The 24,465-nt window shown below is 37.8% G+C and overlaps 2 protein-coding genes across 10 annotated transcripts in view; one reads left to right on the top strand and one right to left on the bottom strand.

The window, feature by feature from the left end:
• The window catches only part of GNGT1 (G protein subunit gamma transducin 1), a 293,847-nt gene that overhangs the window by 250,200 nt on the left and 19,182 nt on the right, over window positions 1-24,465 (top strand). For 8 of the 9 annotated variants that reach the window (XR_014246514.1, XM_082398676.1, XM_082398678.1 and 5 more), the window contains one exon: window positions 11,035-11,079. Coding sequence is in view for 5 of the 9 variants with exons in the window: in XM_082398676.1 (XP_082254802.1) it covers window positions 11,035-11,079 (45 nt within the window). In the remaining 4 variants the exon portion in view is untranslated. Of the gene's footprint in view, window positions 1-6,859; window positions 11,080-24,465 lie in introns of those variants that run through there. The other variant, XM_082398680.1, reaches the window with a different exon arrangement.
• On the bottom strand, window positions 10,574-15,385 carry TFPI2 (tissue factor pathway inhibitor 2). The gene is made up of 5 exons (XM_082398559.1): window positions 14,979-15,385; window positions 14,529-14,711; window positions 13,126-13,305; window positions 11,749-11,919; window positions 10,574-11,419 (listed from the first exon to the last, which is right to left on the bottom strand). Exons 1-5 carry the CDS (start codon window positions 15,262-15,264, stop codon window positions 11,337-11,339), a joined length of 903 nt encoding a protein of 300 aa, XP_082254685.1. The 5' UTR covers window positions 15,265-15,385; the 3' UTR covers window positions 10,574-11,336.

The raw sequence follows: 24,465 nt of genomic DNA, 5'->3' as shown, positions 1-24,465 counted from the left end.
CAAAGGAATTAATAAATGACTCACTCAAGGGCAGGAAGCAGAAACAGTTTAGATAGAATCAGAACTCAAACCCCAGTCCTTTTTTTTTTTTTTTTCTTAAAGTATTTGTTTATTTATTTATTTATGGCTGTGTTGGGTCTTCGTTTCTGTGCGAGGGCTTTCTCCAGTTGCGGCAAGCGGGGGCCACTCTTCATCGCAGTGCGCGGGCCTCTCACTATCTCGGCCTCTCTTGTTGCGGAGCACAGGCTCCGGACGCGCAGGCTCAGTAATTGTGGCTCACGGGCCCAGCTGCTCCGCGGCACGTGGGATCTTCCCAGACCAGGGTTCGAACCCGTGTCCCCTGCATTGGCAGGCAGACTCTCAACCACTGCGCCACCAGGGAAGCCTAAACCCCAGTCCTTTTGAGTCCACATAATGTGATCTCTAATCAAACAAACTTTTCCCCACACTTAGTTAATTCAAAGATCTGTAAAATTAAAATATATGTAGTATATTTATTGAAAAAAATCTGCATGTAAATGGACCTGTGCAGTTCAAACCTGTGTTGTTCAAGAGTCAACTGTAATTTATATTCTGTACACATTAAGAGTTATGAATATAAAAATCAGAGTAAGTTTTAAAAAGAGAAAAGGAAAATTGATCTGTGGTTCTTTATACTTTAAATATTATTTCAGTTTTAAAAGTGTTTGTCAGATTTCCCTAGGATAATGGTGGTTATCTCTTAAGATAATAATCTCTCTACACATGCTCTAAAGACTATATGGATCCATAAGGAGATATAATAAAACCACCCATAACTTACATCTAGAGCAAAACTAAGAGAAAGGTAACACACAAACTTCAACTTACATGTAATTTAGGAAATAATGTGAAGATTATGCCCCCAAAAAAGGAGAGTGTAGTGGGGTCCGGCAGTTGGTGAAATACAGATAATATTACCCCAAGAAAAAGAGGGTTTTACAGATAATATTACCCCAAGAAAAAGAGGGTTTTGCCCAAACTGGAGTGTGAGACCTGGTGGATCAAAGCCACGGCTGTTGGGGAATTGGGAAGGAGAAAAGACATGGAAGCTGCAGAACCAAAGGTGGCAGACTAGGGAAGGCATTGCTTAGGGTGGCAGTGAGACAACCGAAAAGAAGTAAATATCCCTTGGAGGCTTGATAGACTTGATGGTGAATGGTAAGAAGGAAGAAAGTGATGGAAAGTAAGAATCTCATAGAAAGCTCAAGAATTACAGCAGTAGAAGACACACCAACGTGTAAAGTCTTTATAATTCTGTGCACCAACAGAAAAGAGTATTCCTGAACTAAGAACCCTAGTAAGCCACCCAAACCCCTCGTAGTGCTCCGTGGGATGCTTGTTATTGTTGACTCAAGAATATCCAAGACATCAGGGGTCCCCAGCCGGGCCGCGGACGGGGTACCTGTTAGGAACCGGGCCGCACAGCAGGAGGTGAGCAAGCGAAAATTTCATCTGCCGCTCCCCAGCACTCGCGTTACTGCCTGAACCATCCACCATCCCCCACCCCCATCGCCACACCCGCCCCGGTCAGTGGAAAAATTGTCTTCCACAAAACCGGTCCCTGGTGCCAAAAAGGTTGGGGACCACAGCAAGACACAAGCTGTTCAAAAGGAAAATACTAGATATAGAAAATAGACCAAGCAAATCATGTGTATGTATAAATAACAAAAGTGGCAAGAAGAAAAACAACTATAAAATATTTAAATTTTGGTCAATTTTGATATGTTACTCAGTAAATTATTAGACTCAAAAATTAAAGAACAAACCTCTGGGACTTCAGGCTAAAAGACTAAGTCACAGAGGAAAACAGATATCAACAATAGATTTCACAGCATTATTGATCCTACCACCTTTTCACTCTCTCTCCCCTTGATGCTTTCCTTCCTCTTTTCATGTAGCTTAAATTTCATAGATTTCAACATTAATTATGATGTTAACTGTAGGTTTTTGTGGGCATCCATTTTCAGATGAAGGAGGATCTCTTCTATTCCTTTGTTGAGATTTTTTTTTTATCATGAATTGATACTGAATTTTATCAAATGCCTTTTCTGCATCTATTAAGATGATCATGTGATTTGTCATTTATTTTGTTAATGTGGTCAATTACAGTGATTGATTTTCTTGTGTTGAAACTGTCTTACACCACTGGGACAAACTTCACTTAGTCATGATGTGTTGTATATTACTGGATTTGACTTCGTAATAGTTTGTTCAAGTTTTGTGCATCTATTCACAACGAAGAAATTGGCCTATAATTTTTCTTCCTTGTAATGCCTTTCCCAATTAGTTTTAGTCTTGAAAAATGGGAAGTATTTCTTTTTTATTATCTTCTAGAAGAGATTTCGGAAGTTGGGATTATTTCTTATTAAAAGTCTGGGATAATTTACCAATGAATCCATCTGGGCCTGAAGTTTTCTTTGTGCTAAAGTTGAACTGTGGCTTCAGTTTCTTTAACAGATATGGGAATGTTCAGAATGTCTTCCTATTTTCATGTTAGTTTTGGAAACAGGACCAGCTTAATGGGCATGCATTCCATGTGGTCACATGCATTTACAAGGGTCCTGCTCTTGGTTTAATGTTTTATTGTCACCATCTTTAAATTCCTAATTAGTGTTTGAGCAAGGAATCTCTCATTCTCACTCTGTACTGGACCCCTCAAAATACATAGCTTTTCATGTTTTGTCATTTTTGTTTTTAAAGGAATTTGCCTATTTCATCTGAGTTACCAAATTTATTGTTATGAATTTGTTAACAATATCCATTAATTCTATTTTCAACAACTTTGTGATTTGTAATATTGTCTGCTTTTCTATTTGTGATATTAAAAATTTATGTTCTTTTTCTTTTCTTTAAAATCTTGCTATTAACAAAATACTTGATTAACTTTTTTAAAGAAAAAATTTTGACTGTATTTTCTTAAAATTTATGTCTGTTTTCTAAACATTTTTATTATTGCTGTTATCTTTATTAACTTCCATTCTACATTTTTGGGGGTGCTTAAATAATGTGTTTAATATGGTTAATTTTCTAGTTCCTTGAGATGGCGGATTGGAACATGGATTTTCAATCTTTCTTCTCTTTAGTTACTAATTTAGAAGTATAAATTTCCCTTTGATCACTATTTTAACTGCATCTCAGATTTTTGATATGTCAGATTTATTTTCACTTAGCTGAAATCTATTCCATTGTGATTTCATCTTTGGCACATGTGTTATATAATATTATGTGTTTAATTTCCAAAACTCAGAGATTTTCCAACCATCTTTCTGTTATAAGTTTCTAGTTTAATTTTGTAATCAGGGAATATACTCTATGTGATTTTGATGCTTTGGAATAGATTGAGACTTACCTGCGGATCAGCAAGTGGTCCATTTGGTAAATATTCCATATATACTTAAAAACAATGTTTATTCTGAATCTGTTGGGTATAGTGTTTTGTTATTAAAATTTCCTATTTCATTAATTTTTCCTACTTTTTCATTTACTGAAAGAACTGTGTTAAAATATCAAATTATATAAATTACAATATGGATATGTCTATTTCTCCTTTTAGTTATCTCAATTTTTCTTTCATGTATTGAACTTTTTATTAGACATGTAGACATTTATAATTACTATATCCTCCTAATGATTAAATTGAGCCTTTTTATCACTGTGAAATTCCCTCTTTATTTTGGCTATTCTCCTTGTCTCAAAATCTTCTTTGTCTGACATTAATAAACTATTTTGGTTAGTGTTTATATGGTATGCCTTTTCTACTCTTTATTTTCAGTTATTTATAACATGTATATAAAGCATGTCTCTTGTAAACAGTATTGAGTTGAATCTTTTCAACTCAACTTTTGATTTTTGTTTGTTTTTTAATTCAATATGACTATTTCTTCCTTTAATTGGAGTGTTTAGCCAACTTATATTTAATAATATTACTTAGATAGTTGGGTTTAAGTCAGCTATCTTGCCACTGTTTTCTAATTGTCCCATCTTTTGTTTCTTCATTTCTTTTTTCTTGCTTTCCTTTGGATTAATCATTATTCCATTTTTCCTATTAGTCCATTCTTTCCTCTATTCACTTTTTAGCCCTATCTGTTTTGTTATTCTTTCACCAATTACCCTTAACTTACTGTATGTATTCTAGCTAGTAAGTTGTAATACTTCCCAAAGTATACAAGAAGCTGAAAAGAGTTTAATTCCATTAACCAACACTCCTACCTTTGGTGCTATTAATTCCATATATCTAAAACCTACATGTTTTAAATACATAAGATATAATACTCAATACTTTTAAACAGAAAATTCATTTATAGTTTTTCACACTTCTATCTTCTAGTGCTCTCATTCCATTTTGCAGTTATGTGCTTCCATCTGGGATCATTTTCCTTCAGAATTTCCATTAATGTTTTCTGTAGTGCAGATCTGCTGACAACAGATTCTCTTGGCTTTTATTTATATGTAAACATCTTCATTTATCCTTCCATTTTGAAGGATATTTTTGCTGGGTGTACAATTATTGGTTTGCAGGTTTTCTTTGTTTAGCACTTTAAAATGTTGATCTGTCATTTTCTGACTTCCATAGTTTCTGTTGAAATATCAGTCATCAGTCTTTTTGATGCTCATTTGAAGATACTTGTTTTTTCTAGTTATATGAAGATTTTCAATTTGTTTTTAGTTTTCAGAAGTTTGACTGAGATGTGGCCAGTTGTATTTTTCTTTGTATTTATTCTGTTTGGAACATGTAGAGCTTCTTGAATATATAGACATATGTTTTTAGTTAGGAGAAGTTCTTAGCCAGTAATTTTTCCAATATTGCTTCTTTTTATATTCTCTATAATAATTCTTATAGTATATAACACTTTCCTTATCACTTTGTTCAAAATGTTGCCGTGTTTTATTGAGGAAATATCTCACAGTCTACTGGGCTTTGGCACAAATATCATACTTCCTGCTTTCTTGTAAGGATGTCACATAATCAATTTAAGAGTTGAGAAAGTGCTAAATGAACCCTGCTTAATGACATATCATGAAATAATGTAGCTTCACAATCCAACTTGCAGAGGAAAAACAAAATAACATCACTATTTATACAAATTGGAAGAAGATATCTGTAAATCATAACTAACAAAAGATTCTTACCCAGAATACATAAAAATATACAAATTAATGATACAGAGCCAAAGGGAAAAATGGAAGAAATACAAATGGACAATTTATAGAAGAGGAAATGAGAATGGCCAACAAAATATAAAAAAATGATTCTCAGCATCATTACTAATCAGGAAAATAAAAATTAAACAACAATGAGGTACAATTTCTCACTTATGAATGGCAACAATTAAAGACTTTGACAGTGTTCAACGTTGTCAAAAACTTGAAGAAAGAAATTTGTATACATTGGTGCTTAGTGGTACTAATATTTTGGTGAGTGATTTGGCAAAATACAGTAAGTTGAAGATGAACATGTCTTTAACTAGCAATTCCACTTCCAGGTCCATGTGTGTGTAATATGAGATATGTATATAAACATTTGTTATTATATTGTTTATAAAAGCACAAATTTGGGAATATACATCAATAGGGAAATGGATGAATATACTGTACTGTATTCATGTACTGGAATAACATTGTGTAGTCAAAATAAATGAAGCAATCTACATGAAACAATGTGGATTTATAGACTATACCTAAAACATAATGGTAGCAATGCATGATGACAATGGATACATAGTGTGACATCATATAAATAATTTTAAAACGTGTAACAATACTTCATATTGCTGTGGGTGAATATATTCAAAATACAAGCATTAAAATATGCACAGAAAGTATATACTCCAACATTAGGAGAGCAGTTACTTCTCAGGAGAGTAAGGGAGAGATAGGATGACAGAGGAACATTTGAGTCTTAAGCTCTATTTGCAACATCTCATTTCTTAAAATAGAAAAAGCACCTGAAACAAATCTGGCAAACTCCTATCATGTATTTTAAATTGGGTCAGTTATAATGTTTTCTGTAATTTTCTATATGTTTGAAACAATTCATTATTAAAAATCAAATTATAAAATATTAGCTCTATTTTTATGTTAACATTGTAAGCTAAGTTTAAAGGGAAGTATTAACCTTTAATGAGAGAAAATGTATAATTTTTTTAAGTGCAACATTTAGTAATAATCTTGGAAATACCAATTAAAATAATGATTAGATACCACTTAATTATAAAGAAGTGATTTATTTTTCTGTTTATTTTAAACCAAATTGTTGGACATTTGCATACATTCTTAGATTCTTAGGTGGGGATAAATTGATTTAACTTTGTAATGCAGTTTGTTAGTATATACTGAGAGCATAAAAATGCTCGTATCTCTTGCCTAAGTTATTTCTCCCTCGAGGAGACAAATGTTAATCACTTAGTGGTAAAATACTGGATTGTTTTTATTTTTATCCTTATATTTTTCTTTTATCTTCTATATTATACAGTGAGTATGATAATATATTTTAAAATGAAAAACACCTATTAATTTTGCTTGAAAAACCCGAACACCCTAACAATAAAACTCCTGGGAAAATAATTAAATACTGCGTTAGAGAGACTAGGAGTTGTATTGGGTATAGCCAAGCCCACAGAACAAATGGGAGGGTCAAGGAATGCTGTGCCAACAAGAAGATTCAACTTGCCAAGTAGTTCTTAAGGAGGGATGGATACTATTTTCAAAGGAAAATTAAACATTCTAAGGCATAAAACAGTGTTCCTCACGTGTGATGCAAGTATACATTCTAATCATTTGGAGCCAGTGTTTTTAATGTACATCTTTGAGTGCCAACTCAAACCACTAAATCAAAACCCCTGGGCAGGAGCTGCGGCGGGGTCTGGGGCTCAGAGCAGCGGCCGGAGGAGGCGGACACGTGGCAGCAGCAGCGGTAGCAGCCCCCGGCAGCGGCGGCGGAAAAGGCATCGGCCCGAGCCGCCGGCCGTCTTCCCTCCTTCCCGCCCCGCGGCAGCCCTAGCTCCCTTAAAAAAAAAACAAACCCTGGGCATGGGGCTTAGGAGTCTGTACTGTGCCTGGCTGCCCAGATCGTTCTCATGCACAAAATTTAATAACTGTATTATAGAAAAATAAAGCACTATGACATGCTTTGGAAGTTGAACACAATTTAGTGCAACTGAATTGTAGGTTATAGATGATGGTGTAATCGGGGAGATGAATCTGGAGCAGAATGTCATGGTCCATTTGTAGGAAGTCTGAAATGACATACTAGGGGCTTGGACAGTAACATGAAGATTCAATAGGAAACCACTAAAGAGTGTTTTTTTTAGAATTTTATTTATTTTTTTATACAGCAGGTTCTTATTAGTTATCCATTTTATACATATTAGTGCATGTATGTCAATCCCAATCTCCCAATTCAACCACTAAAGAGTTTTAAGCAGAAGAGTAACCTGATAAGATTATTTTTTTTTAAGAAAGATTACCCTAGCCTTAGTGTGGATGATTGGATATGGAGCAGACATAGGCAGGGAGGAAACTTGGGAGAATGTTTTAATTTTCCTGGAGTAAGATAAGGAGGATTAGAATAGGTTTGAATAGATACACTTGGTGACCAATTGATACAAGGGTGAAGGGAGAAGAAATAATTGTAGATGATTCTGATACCCACATTTACTTGCTTCCATCTCTATATTTATAACAGAATATATATACAACGAATATTTAAAGCTACAACTCTGCACTTTTCTACTTTTTCTTATTTTTACTGCAAGACCTATTTCTCTTCTTTTTTATTTTTTAGAAACATGAAGCTCCTAAAGACAAGCTTCTATGACCACTCTTACAATACAGGGAAGGACATGCCAAAGGACAGTCCCTTACTGAATAACATCATTAGCTAAATGTCTACAAGACTGTTGGCAGAGATAACATGTCCACTTGGAGGTACCATGATCCAGGCAATCTAGAAGGCTCCATTGCAGTTTCTGTGGGTGAACATGTGACAATGTGTGTGCATAAGTGGTAGTCCAGAGTAATTTTTTTCAGTAAGAGGCTGTGATATTTGAAAGCTAGCCATTCCTTTTTTGTGTCACGGAATGAGACATTCCTTTTAAACAGCTGGCTGGTGAAATCACAGTAGTGACCTATCTTCAAGATGATTGTGGCAAAAAGGAATTTCCCTTCGACTGCAGAATGTCCTACGGCAGTTCTATTTATTTCTTCATTAGATTAAAATGGCAGTGGTTTGGGGTATTAGAACAATTATATCAGAAAGGCTGCCTCCTACCCTTGCTGAACAGAAAGCTGTAGCTGTAAGCTAAGTCAGGTCCATGATCCCCAAAGGGCTTTGGTCCCAGGGTGGGTTAAAGTCAACAAATAAATCAAGCCTCCCTGTAGTGCTTGGAACCCCCTAACCACCATGCCCAGAGGCTCTGTATCACTCACTCGACCATCCCAGAGCACACACAAGATCCTTCTGCTATAGTCATTCTCAGAAACCACCAAACAGTCATAAATACAGGCCTTATTCAACTGAAAACCTTTTAATGACGGGCTTTTTGTTGTTACATCTCATACTCTCTAAAAGCACTGTCTCCTCCTCTTTTTCCTCCTTTTAAAAATTTTTTTGGTTTGTTGGAGAAACTAGGATATTTGTCCTGTAGAATGTCCAATATTATGTATTTGGCTGATTGACTTTCCCTGGTTTCTTCCAACTTGCTCCTTTACCCCCCAAGAGTGCCTTACAATCTGGCAATATGATAGACAGTAAGCTCTAGAGACTGGCCTAACTTCAGGTTTAATTTTTTCTCTCTTTCTTTCTGCAAGATTACTTCATCAGAAAGGGTGTACACTTCTTATTGCATCACATCCAGAAGTGAATAATGTCTGTTGGCACACTTTTAGTAATGTTAAAATTATCCATGGGTTCAGAGACATTAGTCTGATTTCTCCATGGTACTGTTCCCCATCAATCTTTCATGCCATGGTTTCAGCATCCACAGATGATCGTTACCTAGATGCATACTTCATTAGGGGTACCTTCTAACATTTTATTGCATGTATTAGGTGGCACATAGCCCGCTACATAGCCCATAGCGAGATCTCAAGGAACAGCTATTGCTTTGGGAAGATGACAAGGGCTTGTCGTTAAAATTGCTGGGAGTACATAACTAGCACCCTTTTGTAATACATACATATACACACACACACATATATGTGTGTGTGTGTATATATATATATATATAGACAAGCATACCTTGGAGATACTACAGGTTCGGGTCCAGACCACCGCAATAAAGCGAATATCCTATAAAGCAAATCACACGAAGTGTTTGGTTTCCCAGTGCATATAAAGGTTATGTATACACTATACTGTAGTCTCTTAATGTTATATTCATATTTGTATACTTATATATATTGTGGTCATTATTTGTTTTGATGCTCATATTGCCTCATTTTAGGGCAGTGGAAGTCCCCTAATGTTACTCTTTGTTTTTGTGACGTGATTCATTAGTCTTTTTTTTTTGATTCATTAGTCTTTGATAGTTTCCTTGCTTTACAGCATAAGATGGCCCAGGTTCATCTTACACATTTCCTGTCCCAGACCTAGACTCAGCGAGCTCTGGTTTCTTTTAGTGACCATAATCTGGACAGTAGGTGTACTTACTCCTACTGAGGTGTCAAAAGACTGTTCAATGAAAGGGTGGGAAATACATTTTTATAGAATATATAATATAGTATTCTATGTGTGATAGTTTCAAAATAACAATATTACTAATCAGGCTAAAAAATGCATTTTTAGATATCTTCAGAATTTATTTGACTCAGATTATATCCTCCAAAAGATACAGAGTCAAAATACTAGTTTTGAAAGTCACTGAAAATAATTATATACCCTTCTTGTAGTTATGCCACTATTTGATATTCATTTAGGTTCAATTGTTTTGTTTCCTATTTTAGAAGGAATGCTTTTTATTCTTTTTGATTTAATTTTGTTTTTTAATTACACAAAATATTTACATGGTCCAGGATCAAAATTATAGTAAGGTACATTCACATAAATTTCACTTCCATACCTGTCCAATCCTTTGTCTCCTACCTCATCTTATAGGTAACCATTTTTAATATCTTTGTATCTTCTGTGATTTGCGTGTGTGTGTGTGTGTGTGTGTGTGTGTGTGTGTATTTATTCATATTGTTCTAGACCTTGTTTTTCTTTAATGTATCCTGAGGATCAGATGATATCCACATATAGATAATTTGCTGATTTTTCATCCATAATTTCTACAACCAACCCCCTATTGATGAGTATCTGGTTTGTTTCCAGTTTTCAGTTATTCCAAATAATATATCAACTACAGCATATAGCATTTTGGGGGTTTTTTTTGTCACAATACCTTTGGGATAGATTTTTAAAGGAGGGATTGCTCAAGAAAAGGACAAATGTACTTATAATTTGGACATATCAGGGGCATACTTTTAAACATTAATCTTGCCAAGAAAATGTAGGAATTTTTTAAAATCTTGTTGTTACAGAGAAAGAAAAAAACTGTTTAAAATGGGATGATCATATTTATCAGGAATATTTTATTAGTGGAATTTAAATTATTAAATTTTTGCATTGTCTCTGGTATAGTATAAATAAGCACCTTGAACAGTACAAAAATTTTAACAACTTAGGCTGAGTGGGGATGGATGGATAGATGAAGAGAGAGAGAGACAGAGAATCCCCCCACCCCGACCCGAGGAGAACATTTCTGGTTGTAATTACTTTACTAGCTTTTTAATTCAGTCAAAAAAGTTACTTTATTTTATTTTCTTTTAAATGACACCGTAGAAATAGAAGTAAGTTAGCAGTCTCTACATAATAGCATTTGTAACATTTTTTGAAGTGTCGGTAAGTCTGCAAGTTTGTCTCCTTGGGCCCAAAATATAATCTAACTTTTAAATGCAAAATTAAATATATTTGCTGGTCCTTTTTATAATCCTGTGTGTTAAAAGAATATGATTATATTGTCTTATATTTTTCAGTTACTATCATCTTCTGAAATCAGGGAGAGCAACCCCAAGAACTGGGTGAGTCATATTTGCTTTTATATCTTATGCACAGCAAGAATTTAACCTCATAAAAAAATAGTTGAACATTAAATTTAAAGTAATAGATTCACATTTGAATAGCAGCTAGTTATGTATAAAAAATACACAAATTTAAAAATGTAACATATAAGAACTGGTGAATAAATCACTAATGATTTGCTTGCTTGTGTTACCATATTGTCCTTCAGATATAACCATAAAGGCATTCACAAGATGACATATGGAAAAAAAAAGGGTTAAAATTGCTTCTTCTTAATTTTCAGTCTTCTACTTGCAAAGAGAAGCCTTGGCATCTTCTTGTTCTTTTTCTTTTTCAAGGCTAAGGTCAACAAAATAAAAATAAACATCATATTCCCCAGTCTGTAGGCTCGCTATAAATCACCACTTCCGACATGCTTACAAACTCACCTCATCTTAATTTTAATGATTATAAAGTCAGTTTTACTCACTATCCACTTAGTCAATAACACTCTACCTAGCCAGTATAAGCATTTTGACAAAACTGACCAGTACTAAAGTGCTATCTATGTAGAAGTAGTCTAGAAATGGCAATATGCTATTAGTAAAATGGATACATCAAAATATAATTTTGCTTATGAGTTATTTATAAAGTTAGTTTAAAAAATGAATAAGAAAAAAATCCACTACCTTTTACACAAATGCGTTTGCAGTCCTTCACGTTAACAAAGTTATTGTGATTCCCTCCACAGCCAGTATAGGTGAAGGCCTCACAGGCTTTGTGTCTTGGATTAAAATAATAGCGAGTTGCATTAGCAGAGCATAGTCCCTCATCTTTTGGACTATAGCAAAATGATGGACCTTAATGAAAAAGAAAATAAAATTAAAAGTGCAATAATACCAGATTTACTAAACTGTGCTGATTACTGAAGTAACTGAAGAAAATCTAATCCCACAGAAGCTTCGTTCTGAATCCAGAATATCATACTACGCCATTTAAAAAGTGTGCCTTGAATTTCAAAACAGCTTACATGCCATATTTTGTTAATTCTAAATTTTTATAAAGTGGACAGAATATCAAGCTATATCCTTGTATCGTTTGAATGTGTAAAGAAATTAAACCCAAAAAACAGATATGGCCAGGTAAAAATGGGCTACATTTCACGGGGAAATATGTGACATGCTTTGGTAAACTCTCGTGTGTTGGTAGTTTTATTTTAAATGTTTTTATCAGCTCTCCTTCCATTATTAATCAAGAATACATGTATCTAATTCCCAGGTAGCCACTGGAACACTTACATTTACATAAACAATTTAAAAGAACGCCAGCAACAACCATCTCCTCATTAATTCAAGATTTTGCATATTCAACACTGTATAGCTACAGAGCTTTATCAAAGTCTCTGCCAAAGCAAGTTTCCCTTGTTTGTTGAACTTATTTATCTCTGTGTACTTGTATCTCCTGTGCCTACGGAAAATGCCTATACAAACATTACATACTACCCAAGTAACCCATGATTTTAGGGATTGCGTGGGGGGGAATGTAGGTAAGAAGTGGGGAAGAGAGAAAAGAGGGATAGAGATAAATTTGTGCTACAATTTGTAACTACTAAAGAACACAGAAATCTAACCAAAAACTTTAGAAATTTTCAGGTTTCACCATCTGAAGTCTTTCTATCTCACTATCTCATATATAGAACTGATTTCATACAAACCTGAGGTCATGTCATTCATTAGTGAAGATTGTAATTTTTTACATGTGAATTAAGTAGATGAGAAATAGTTCTAAAGAAACAATGCAGAAGAGGAAGCAAAACTTGAATCATAGCTTTGTCACTTTCCAGCCCTGAGAACCTGGCAAGTTGTTAACTTCTAGCTCGCACACTAATATGTAGAACAGGGGATAATAATACTCCCTCACAGGGCAATAGTGTGAAGATTGATATCATATTATATGTGAAATCACCAGAATGCAAAGCATGTTCATTCCACATCAAATTATTAACTTTTTCACCCTAAAGCCTTAATAAAGAAATGAAATAGAAACACCGTAAAAAGAATATTTACCTTTCTTTGGCGCACAGAAGCCCATACAAGTAGCTTCATCCGGGAACCGGTTCTCACTGCTGTGACACCCGCCAGATATGAATTTTTCACATGCCATGGAACTTAGATTGAAGAAATACACTTCTCTGAGCTCCCCACACTGCCTCTTACTGACTTCCAACCGGCAAATCTTGGGAACTTCTAGGACAAGGAGAGCATAAAACAATGTTAGTACAAAATTAACCTTCTTAGTATTACTTTCAAAACTATACTGTATTTTCAGAAACAACTGGTGGTGGCCGGGGATGGAGTGGGGGAAGGCATCATATTTAGTGCTGGGCTAGTAAACCCCCAAAAGACTGCCCACTAGTCCAGTTACAGTGAGACCTTGTATCCCTGGGTCCAGAATCCACAGATTCAACCAACCCCAGACAGAAAATATTCAGGAAAAAAATTCCATAAAGTTCAAAAAACAAAAGCAAAACTTAAATTTGTCCTATGGTGGCAACTATATGCCTAGCATTTATGTTGTATTAGGCATTGTAAGTAATCTAGAGATGATTTAAAGTATAAGGGAGGATGTGCATAGGTTATATACAAATACTGTGGATTTTGGTATTGGGGGGTGGGGTTCTGGAACCAATCCCCACAGACACTGAGAGGCAACTGTATTCGGCATTTTTTTTTTTTTAACAGTGTCTCCAGACCTGACTTGGCTATGATAAATTTTTCAACTTCAGTGGAAAGACTGTTCTCTCAGAGTATTCTGATTGTTTCTACATACGAAGTTAATCAAACTTATTCATAGGAATACACATTTTTCCCTGGCTCAAGTCCTTGAATAGCAGAGTCCCATGTTCTGTTACAGGCCTTAACAGAGATAATAAACATAATTAAAATAAAATCGAAAACAGCATCGTGAATCTCCACTATATCTCTATACTAATCTAAGACCTGATGGGGTATCGGGGACAAAAGTAAGGTTATAATTAGCTAAATCACACTTTAATAACAAAATCCACTAAAAGTATTTCAGATTGATAGTGGACACGAGAAAATGCTATTCTCAAGGAGGCATAAAAACCATAGGTTTAGAACTATGATAAATATAGACAAGCCCTTATGTTGCACCTAATACGGTATACTCTTGCAGTGTTACGTCTTACTGGTGAAATCTTTTCCTGAGTCTGCACACACAGTGTATTATGATAAATGCCAGTTAGGAGAGAGGAGATGTCTTAGGCGTTGTAAACTTTGTGATCACTTGTGGTAAACTGAAAAGCATTAAAAGCCTTACTTAATATTTGAGAAAATTCAGGCTAAAACACTGTATTAGATGGGGTCTGGAAAATAAGCTAAGTTACTACTGGCCCTTCAGTGCAAGGAGCAGCGCAAGAGTTCTGAGTGTGCGTGCGAGCACTTACTCGGTATCCTCCAGCAAGCTTCATCGCAGGCCTCCCAAGTTTCGAAATTGTTGGCATTGCCCTCGCAGCCCCCATACATGAACTCGCGGCAGCTCTGGGTATACCTGTCATAGTAGTAACTGGGGATCCGAGCCCGGCAGGGCCCTTCGTCCGGGGGCAGGAGGCAGATCTCCGCGTTATTTCCTACAGGAGGGGCAGAAGGAGAGCCAGAAAGAGAGAGAGAAGGAGGTCAGCCACATCTCCGCGGAGGGAGAGGCTTCCCGGGGAGTTCTGTTCCGGCAGCTTCCCAGCACAGCAGAAGGGCATCTGCAGAGAAAGAAAGTGCAAACTTGGGCGCAAGTGCCCCGTTGCATGGTGCACGGCAGGGATCGGGGAAAGCGGGGCACAGAGAGCGAGTGCAGGGGTCCGCCTGGCCGGGGCGATAGGGGGGTCCCCTGGGCAGGGAGATACCTGGCGGCGCTTGAGGAGCATCTCCCAGCGCAGTCCCCACCAGGAGCAGCGGCAGGACCACCAGCCGGAGGGGGCGAGCAGAGTACATGGTGTCCGGATTCAAGCTGCCCGTGGGGTGAGGCGTCCCCAGAATGTGCCAGCGGGAGGAAGGTGCACAGCGTCCAACCTCGAGGCAGTCTGAGTTCCAGCGTGGTGGGTGCCGCTGCTTTATGTAGGGTGAGCGTCCTTCTGACTCGGGACAGGGCGGAGCGCGCCTTTGCGGAGCCTGGAGGGGAGACTGATTCATGCCCTGAGAGCTCTGACCCTGCCGCCCCCTGGGCGCTGGAAAGTGTGTGCGGGGATGGGAGCGGGGGGAGGAGAAGAGGAATTCCCCACCAAGTTGAACCTGCCTCCCAAACTTTCTCCAGTGGCCGAGCAGGGATGACCAGATGGGGCATTGTGTCAGAGATGGGAAGTCCACAGGCTAGAGGGAAATGACCTGGGTGTGATTGCACAAGGTTCCAACTTGCAGCATCACGCTGAAGCTTGAATCCACACTTTGAAAGCACAAAGTCCACGTCTTTGAAGGGCAGAAAGTGTGAAATTCACAGGGCCAAGGGGAGCTGGGCTCATTGCATTAGACCCTTTAATAGAAATTTAAGTATATGTATTTCTTTACATTTATATATAGATATACACACATATTCATATTTCAATCGAGCTCTAATTTACATTTCATAAAAGACTCATAATATTACAGTTGGATCAATTTTGACAACTATATATACCCTTGTAATCACCACTCCAATCAAGAATTAAACATTTCCATCACCCCAGAACATTCTCATACCCTTTCCCAGTCAATCCTTCCATCCCCAGGCCAGGGGCAACCATTCTGAGCATCACAGATTGGTTTCACCTGTTGTAAATCTCATGCAAATGGAATCGTAAGATATGTACTGTTTTGTACTTCTACTCCAGTACTGTTTTTAAGACACACATGCTATTGTAGAGTTTGTTTCTTCTAAGTGTTGAGCAGTCTTCCAATGTATGAGTATACAACAAAGGTCCTATTATTGGACATTTGTGTTATTTCTAGTTTGGGGCAACTATGAATAAAGCTGCTTTGTGTGTGCAAACAACTTTCATTACTCTCAGGTAAAATATTTTAAAATATTAGAAACTGCTAAACAGTTTTCCAGAATGATTATACCATTTTACACCCCCATCAGCCATGTATTCGAGTTTTAACTATGTTTTTGGAGCTGGAACATGAAAGTCCAAAGAGAGGTGGCCTTAGGGGGGGATCCTGAAGCTTTGGCCAGATCAGCCCCTTCCCTTACATTTCTTAGTGTCAGTGCATCTATTATAGTTCATTGTTCCTTTGATATATTAGCCTGAGCCTAACTTTTGATTTATACAAAACAAATTATCTACACTGGGATTTTACATGAAATATCAAGGATATTTTTGGAGAACATTTTAATGGGTTCTCTTGATGAATGTGTCTTCCCTTCCTCCCCCTTTTCCTCTTGCTCTATTTAATATTCTTAAGGGAATAATTATCCTTGGCTTCTCCTAAAGATACTGGAGGGAGTTTACAGGAGTTCTCTTTCAAGTTTCTGAGAATCTCTATGCTCAGTGAGTTAATAGTCTGGAATGTTTTCACACTATAACCCCTTGGGCCAGTTTTCAGTTATCCTGATGCCATGACAGAGAACCATATTCCTAGGAAAACTAACCTGGTCTGGAAATACTCTGTGTCATTTATTCTGTCAGATTACTAGATATCTATGATTAAGAATGACAGAGATGTAAGGATACATGTTTAACAACAAGCTCACCAGGAGGAAAGAAAAAGGGCAGGGGGTGGGGTGGTGGTTTGTATATTTTACTGATTTCCATGGAGTAAATGCTCTCACTTTGGCTTGATTTCAGGCTGCCAGAGTTGGAAATAGATGGATACAATCAGTTCACCAGAGCCAGTGTGAGCTGACTCCAGCACGCCAAACCCTGGGGCAGCCAGCTGGTTTTGGAAAAACACACTCATATGAGAATCAGATTAGACCTTCACAATACCTCCCAAATATTATTAGGGGAGGAAAATTTTACCAGACGTTTTATACAGGATCATGTTCGGAAGAAAAGCTAATTCAACGTCAAACTTAACCTATTTCCATGCTTCTGAATATGATTAAATATATCTCTGAAACGGACTAAAACAAATGCAAGGACGGAGACTGAGTCAGACTTACCATTTAGCATTAACTATTGTCACTTCTGTTCTTTGTTCTCAGCTGCTGGCAGTTTTTAATCATCTTTGGCTTCATGTAGAAAGAGAAATCTTTGGAATTAGGGCAGATTATTTTGGGAAATTGCATGGTGCAATGGGAAAGCAGACTTGGGAGTCTGAGGAAACCTGGATTTTATTCCTTGTTCCTTTGGACAAGTTACATAAACTCTCAGAGCCTCAGTTTTCTTATCTGTGAAATGGATATAATAACCGTCCCTTACAAGTGTGCTATAAGGATTAAAGGGAAAGCGCCTAGGAACTCTGAGAGACGTGCTCCTCACATACAGGCACAGAATCCATCGGAATCATCCCATGTCTCAGTTCCCACTCAAAGCCTTGGCAGAGCATTTTAAGATGGAGCATTAGCCACAATTGAGAAACACAGCAACATGAACTGGCCTTGCGGGACTACAGCCTGTGGCTTTGCTCCCATCAGCTCTCCTCTTTGGCTGCGCTCAGAGGTCACCTCTCCACGTAGGAAGGTGTCACACAATCAGATACCACTTTGTGATAGTCTCTTCTGGGGAAATGAGCTTCAGGGTTCTCTCAGCCCCAGCAGAATACTCAGTCCACTCAGGCCTGCTGTGTAACAGATGGAGGGGGAGGGGTTCAAAACCAGGCTTTTCACCCCTCTGTGGTATGGAGTCTATAGACACAGGTTGAAATCTGTATTCAGAGATTCTCTAGAAATGTTAGTTTCCTCCCTTGTTCTATGCCAAACCGGGTGCGTCTCTAACACCTCTGTGACCGCTTGAGCAGGGACAGGGAAGGAGAAGTGAACAAGTGGGGGGAGTTAGAAGTTTGAGATTATCAAGCCAGATGATCAGGAAGGAAATTACTCCTCAACTGCAAAACACTTGAGTATTTTTATATTCATGAAAAAGATATTTTCCAGTATAAGAGGAATTTAAAATTCCTGGGACTACTTTAAATTACTGGATTTATCCTTAGGACTATGTGGAAGGAGCCATGTGACCACCACGATCAGCCTCCCCATAGGGATGTCATAGTACTTCTATTTCCTTAAACCAGTGTCTAGGCCAAAAGGTTACCACAGCTGAGGAAAAGAATTCCTTAATCCAAAGTCAACAGGAGGTACAAGGCTGGAGGGAACTGGGAAGAACAGTCACCCAGATTGATTTGTCATTGCCAGACCAAGTGACAGCTCTAGTGGCTGCGGCTAAAGACAGAGGCTCAAAATAGTTTAGATCTCTGTAAAATAAGGCATGGAGTTCTTATAATTTGAATGCTGAAGAGAACTATCAATACCATCTGTTCCAGTATTTTTATTTTACATTCACAAATTGAGACCTAGAAAGATAAAATGGCTGGTCATGTTTAATTACCTTAGTTTGTTGGCAGAGCTGAGACTAGAACCCACATTCTTGATACTCACTCAGCCTTGTATTCTTTCTGACATACCCAGACCTAGGCTCTTTCTACTGTATCAAGACCTTAGAGCAGAACACTAAACTCCAGAATTAAAACACACAAAGCCTCCCGTGAGTTCAGGAGCAGCTTTGAGGTGCCAGATCCTTACCTCTGTTCTTTTCCACACCCTCCCCTGCGTTGGACCCATAACAAGTGGATGTGAAGTTGACTTGGAACACAGTAGCTCCTAGAATTCCCAAGCCTTGAGCATGCTGTTCTATCCTCTGAGAGCCCCACAGTCTTGAAAGGTGACCGTGAATTTAAAGAAAAGATTGAGGTAGATGGTCTTCCTCCCTGTCAGACACCTTAGGGAGAGGTGGCATGTCTAACTCATGAGTGAATGAGGAGAATTAATTTAGCCCAGTGATTTGGGGATGCGTATAACATAACGTAGTCACTTAAGGAGTTACATTGGTAACTTCTTGATAAACAAAGTTCTTGCTGCCCGTTAGTTTAGCCCTGTCAAAATAAAATCTGAAATGAGTCCAGCTGGCACTAACAAGGAGTTTGCACATCTGCTAAGAAAGGCAGTTAATCTCTTCTGAGAGATTAGGGGCCATGAGAGTTTTGTTAAAGTTTAGACAGCTCCTTCACCAACTAGACATTTTTCCAGCGGGTTGGGCCTTGTAGGAAATGTTTGCTCTAATGCACCCTCTGTCGGACACAGAGTACATTTGTCAGTGTTATAATAAAGTGGAGTCACTTAAAAGATGAGACATTCCCCATGCCTAATTTTATTATTCTCCTTCTCCCTAGGCAGAACAAGATAATGGAGTGTATAATGTGTCTCTTACCATGGTCATTCTTTCATTCACCTATTTTAAAAATAAGCAGATTAAACATTTAAAATGTGCCCAACTTTGTGCCTTTGTGCACTTTAGGGTTACAAAGATGAATAAACACATTAGGGATGTCACGGCAAAATAGGGTAGACAGATGAACACTCTATGACCCAGTCGCAATATAGTGTTCTTATTATAATATTAAAAATATGTACCAGGTTCTATGGGACTATGGAGGAGGAAATAAATAAAATTTAAGCAAGAGTTCAATTAGAAATAAAAACCAGTCCACACAAACATATCTCACATTACATCTTCAGTGCCTGTGGGACACAGACACTTTTCTTCATCAGCTAGTTGCTTTGGTTGGTTCTTTTAGTAGCTGTGGTTATGGCAAAGCATTGCCTTCTGCAGAAGGGCAGAATCTCAGAAACCCCCTTTCTCTTCTTCCTAGATGTATGTTCCCTCAAATGTCGTGCCTACTTAGGATGCAGACCATCTTTTTTCTCACTCAGGTGCTGCACATTTAACTATGTAGGGCACGCAGAAGGTTGGAACAAATTTTGGACTATTTTATCCAAGACCTTTCTGGCATAATGCAGCTTCACCACCTACCCAGAATTCTAGCTGGGGCAACCAATCCACTAGACAGTGACACATTAAGAATGGGGGAAGAAGGGGAAAATTTCCCCTAACTCTTGTATACCATGTGGAAACCTCAATAGCAATAACTACAGTACTGGATAAAATGTTTATTATTGAGAGTTTGCATTGTACCTTGCATTCATTAGCTCATTAAACCCCCCATGATAACCACTTGAGACAGGTACTTTATTCTCCCCACTCTGCAAATGAGGAAGCTGAAGCTTTAGATAGATACATGACTTGGTCAAAACTATACAACTAGCAGTCTGAATTCTGGTCCCCTGGTCTCACTGTGCACACATCCTTTTCTTCCACATTAGTGGGGACCAAAGTCAGGCTCATTATATAGAGCATGTGCTCGTGACCCTCGTTCAGTACCTGGACAGCTCTATCTCAGATTTCCTTTTTCTTCAAGCATGAAGTTTGTAATTGAGAACTAACAGATAGCTACAATTTAAATACATTGCTCTAATGCTCTAAGAGAAACATCTGCCAGAGTTGGTAATCAGATTAGAGGATTGAGAGAGTTAATCCCTAAAGACCTTATTATCAGGGTTATATTTAGCAGTAAGTAATGGATCTTGACCTTTCAAGTATAAAGATACCCTTTCATGAAAATGCCTTGTTATTTTTATACTCTAACCCAAATCTCATGTTGGTTATACATTACTTACTAAAGTGTCATAAGCCCTCCAAATGTTCATTTGTTCTAGCTTTATGTAGAAAAGCTGTGTATCTTAAATCACACAGGAGGGACAACCTGCCATTTGGGGGCAGGAGAAAACATTAGTTGCAGTTTGAAATGGGCATACATCTCCTAGCACTACCACTATTTTTTTTCTCTTATTGACTATCTATTAGCTGAGGGAAAAACTGAGTTGAACTGAAATGTCTGTATTAGAAGAGAATTGAGTACACTAGTCTGGACTGGATATACTGAACCAGCCAGAGAAGGGTCAGTTGTTCCTCCTGGTCAACTGAATGTCCTGTATTCTCTGTCTTGCTTTTTCTTACAGTGGAGGGCGTGCCCTGGTCCAGTCAGAGACCAACCCCTTGGCTACTGCTCTGGGTCCTTTCCTCTCTTGCCTTCTCAAGGACTTCACTCACTCCTCTGTGACATTCAGCACATACACCCAGGTTTTACGTTTCCATTTGGAGTGCTCTATCTCTGATTCTTTTTCATCCCAAACTTAAAATTCTTATTTGATTCTACATCCCTTTCCTGTTAGGACCCCACTTCACTGCTCCCTTTCCCAGCAAAACTTATCAAAAATGTTATCTTCACTCTCTGCCTCCACTTCCTCATCTCCCTTTTTTCCCACATTCCACTCAGTAAACTTTCATACTGGGAAGAGGAAGAACAGGAAGTGCTCTTGTCAAGAGTAACTCATCATGTTGCCACATCTTACTGGACCTCTCAATACATATGACAAAGCAGCTGGCCCTAAGGTCACCAAAGACCACATTTTCCCATCTGCATTGTGTCTAACCTCTCAGCAGTATTTAACAATTTCAAATCCTTCGTCATTCTTGAAATGCCTTTTTTTTAGTCTTTACCATACCACATTCTTTTGGTTTTTCCCTACTTAGTTGACTGCTTTTCAATCAATCTATCCTCCTCTGCCTGCCAATTAAAGGTTGGGCTGACTCAAGGCTCTAACTCTACTCTCTCCTTATGTGATTTCAAGTACATATACACATAAACTTTACATACACATATACATATATTTATGGATAGTCTCGATCTCACCGCCGGATTCCAAACACTTTTATCTACTTAAGATATCCACTTGGATGTCTAACAGGCATCTCAAACGCTATGTGTCCTAAACTGGAGTGTTGGTGATAACCCCCAATCTTCCTCATTTCTGTAAATGACGCACTTGGATTCTCAAGCTAAAAACTCTGGAATCATTCTTAACACCTCCCATCCATTCATTGCCCAGTCTATCAATAGTCCTGTCAATTCTACCTCCAAATCACATTTTTAATTTGCCCATATCTCTTTATATCTGCAGTCACCAGTTTAGTTCAAATCTATCTGTTCTTATGGGATCATTATGTTAGGTTAGTGGAAACTCCCAGTTTCCACTTTTGTTCTCCATTAAACCCCACAGAGCAGAGTATTTTTAACACATTAGACTGTGTCACAACACCTGACTCCTTCAAAATAAAAATAAAGCCCCCCATTTAGCTCCTCATTTTATTTCTCACCATGGAAGTCACTAACTCTGAGTGACTATGGGATCTGACCACTGTCTCCCTTTACTGACCTCATCCCATCACTCTTTCTTGATCTTACTAGACTCAAGTTACACTGTGTGTTTTATTCTCCTCATACAAGTTTGTTCCCACCTCGGGTCCTTTGCATGAGCTGTTCCCTCTGCTTAACCCTTATCCCTGCACGAAATGCTCATCTCCTGATCTTTACTTCACTGACTCCTTCTTGGCATTTGGGTGTTGGTCCCACTGGCACTACCTCTAATCAGCCTATATGATGTTGCCCCATATCTCAGTCACTCCTTATGACTTCATGGTATCACAAACTATCCTTATAGCTTTATCATTTGAAATCACTATGTTTATTATTTTACTTTGACTTGTCTAACCCTCTCACTATTATATAAGCTCTATGAGAACAGGTAACTTACCTGTCATACTCACCATTGTATCCCGATGCTAAGAACAAGACCTGGAAAGTAGGATCTCATAAATGTCTGTGGAACAAACAAATTACTTATTATTGCCACAATCACACTTCTTTCCAAATGTCTTGAAAACCCATCTGGCTCAGTAGAAACAGAGAAATAGAGTTGCCCTGGGGAAGGAAGCGAGTTGTCACAATATATTTGAATGTCTGTGAGTCACACGTGCCTTAAGTATAGGCTATAGGTTGAGAGAGATTGGTATTCATGTAACAAAAATAGCAACAGATACAAAAGCAACTGGCTTTTTTTTTTATCTTTTTATTTTATGTTGGAGTATAGCCGATTAACAATGTTGTGATAGTTTCAGGTGTATAGCAAAGGGACTCAGCCATACATATACATGTATCCATTCTCCCAGCAACTGGCTTTGAAAAACCAAATATGATAAAATGTGTGATCAACTTGATTAGATGGAAGAAAAAACCCAAAATACAAACTACCTTTTATGTGATAAGAAAAGAATCCTCAGCTGAAAAGAATGATTTATAGAGTGATGTAGTATAAACACAGTAAGAGATAAGAAAGTTGATTTCGTGTGCTGCTTCAACCCCTAGCAATCAAGAGTGCCTGGTCCCTGGTAGTTACTCAATAAATATTTGCTGAATAAATAAACACTTGTTAGCTGCTATCATTTTATTGGTCCAGGTACGAAGACAGAAGGAAGAAGAGTAGATACATACAGATATAAAGGGATAGAGGTATTGCATATGTGTGTTCAGCACAGTGTCTGGCACATGGTAAATGCTCAAAAGTTGTGAACTAATCCTCATCACAGCAAACTCACTTTCCTTTATTAATTTTGTCTCATCTCCCTCACTTTAGAGGGTTAGTGTTTAATCCTTTGTTCTCTTCTCTTTCCTGTTCATCCTGGGTATTCCCATCCATTCCCGTGGCTCTCTCCTAAGCTCTGGCCTTTCCTCTAAACTCCAGACTACCCATTCAAATGAATGTGTAACAAGCATCTTAAACATGGGATTCCCCTTCTCAAGTCTTCCTCATCTCAGGAAAGAGCAAATTCCTTCTTCATTTGTTCAGACCCAAATCATTGATGTTATCTTGACTTTTTCTTTCTTTCTTTTTTTTTTTTCCTACATCTGATCTCTCAGCATATCCTATTACCTCTACTTTCAAAATATATTTAGAATCTCACCACCTGTCCCCACCTCCACTGCTATTACCCTGGTTTTAGCCACCATCATGTCTCACCTTAATTACTGAAATTGTCTCTTCTCTGCTTCTACCCTTGCCCTCTATGGTCTAGCCTCAAAATAGCTGCCAGAATAATGCTACTAAAATATATGACAGATAGTATCATTCTATTACTCAAAACCCTCCAGTGTTCCCTAAGTCACTCAGAGTGAAGCCAGAGTCTTTACAATGGCCCGAAAGACCCACGTGATCACTGATACCATAAACTATTCTTCCCCCATATTCACTTGGCTCCTCATATTCAAACTAGCTCACTGTTCCCCTTGTACTTACTGTTCCCTGGAATAATCTTCTCATAATCAATAATAATCAATAATCAATAATCATGCATGGCTCACTCCTTCAGGTCTTCATTCAAATAGCATTGTCTTGGAGAAGCCTGCCCTGGCCACTCTCTCAATAATTGAAATACTTCTCTTGACACTTCCTATTCCTTCTCT

This window comes from Balaenoptera borealis, assembly GCF_965194805.1.
Source record: "Balaenoptera borealis genome assembly, chromosome: 7".
Classification (NCBI taxonomy): Eukaryota; Metazoa; Chordata; class Mammalia; order Artiodactyla; family Balaenopteridae; genus Balaenoptera; species Balaenoptera borealis.
Note: the sequence above shows the minus strand (reverse complement) of the source record. Positions and strands in the feature narration are given on the sequence as shown.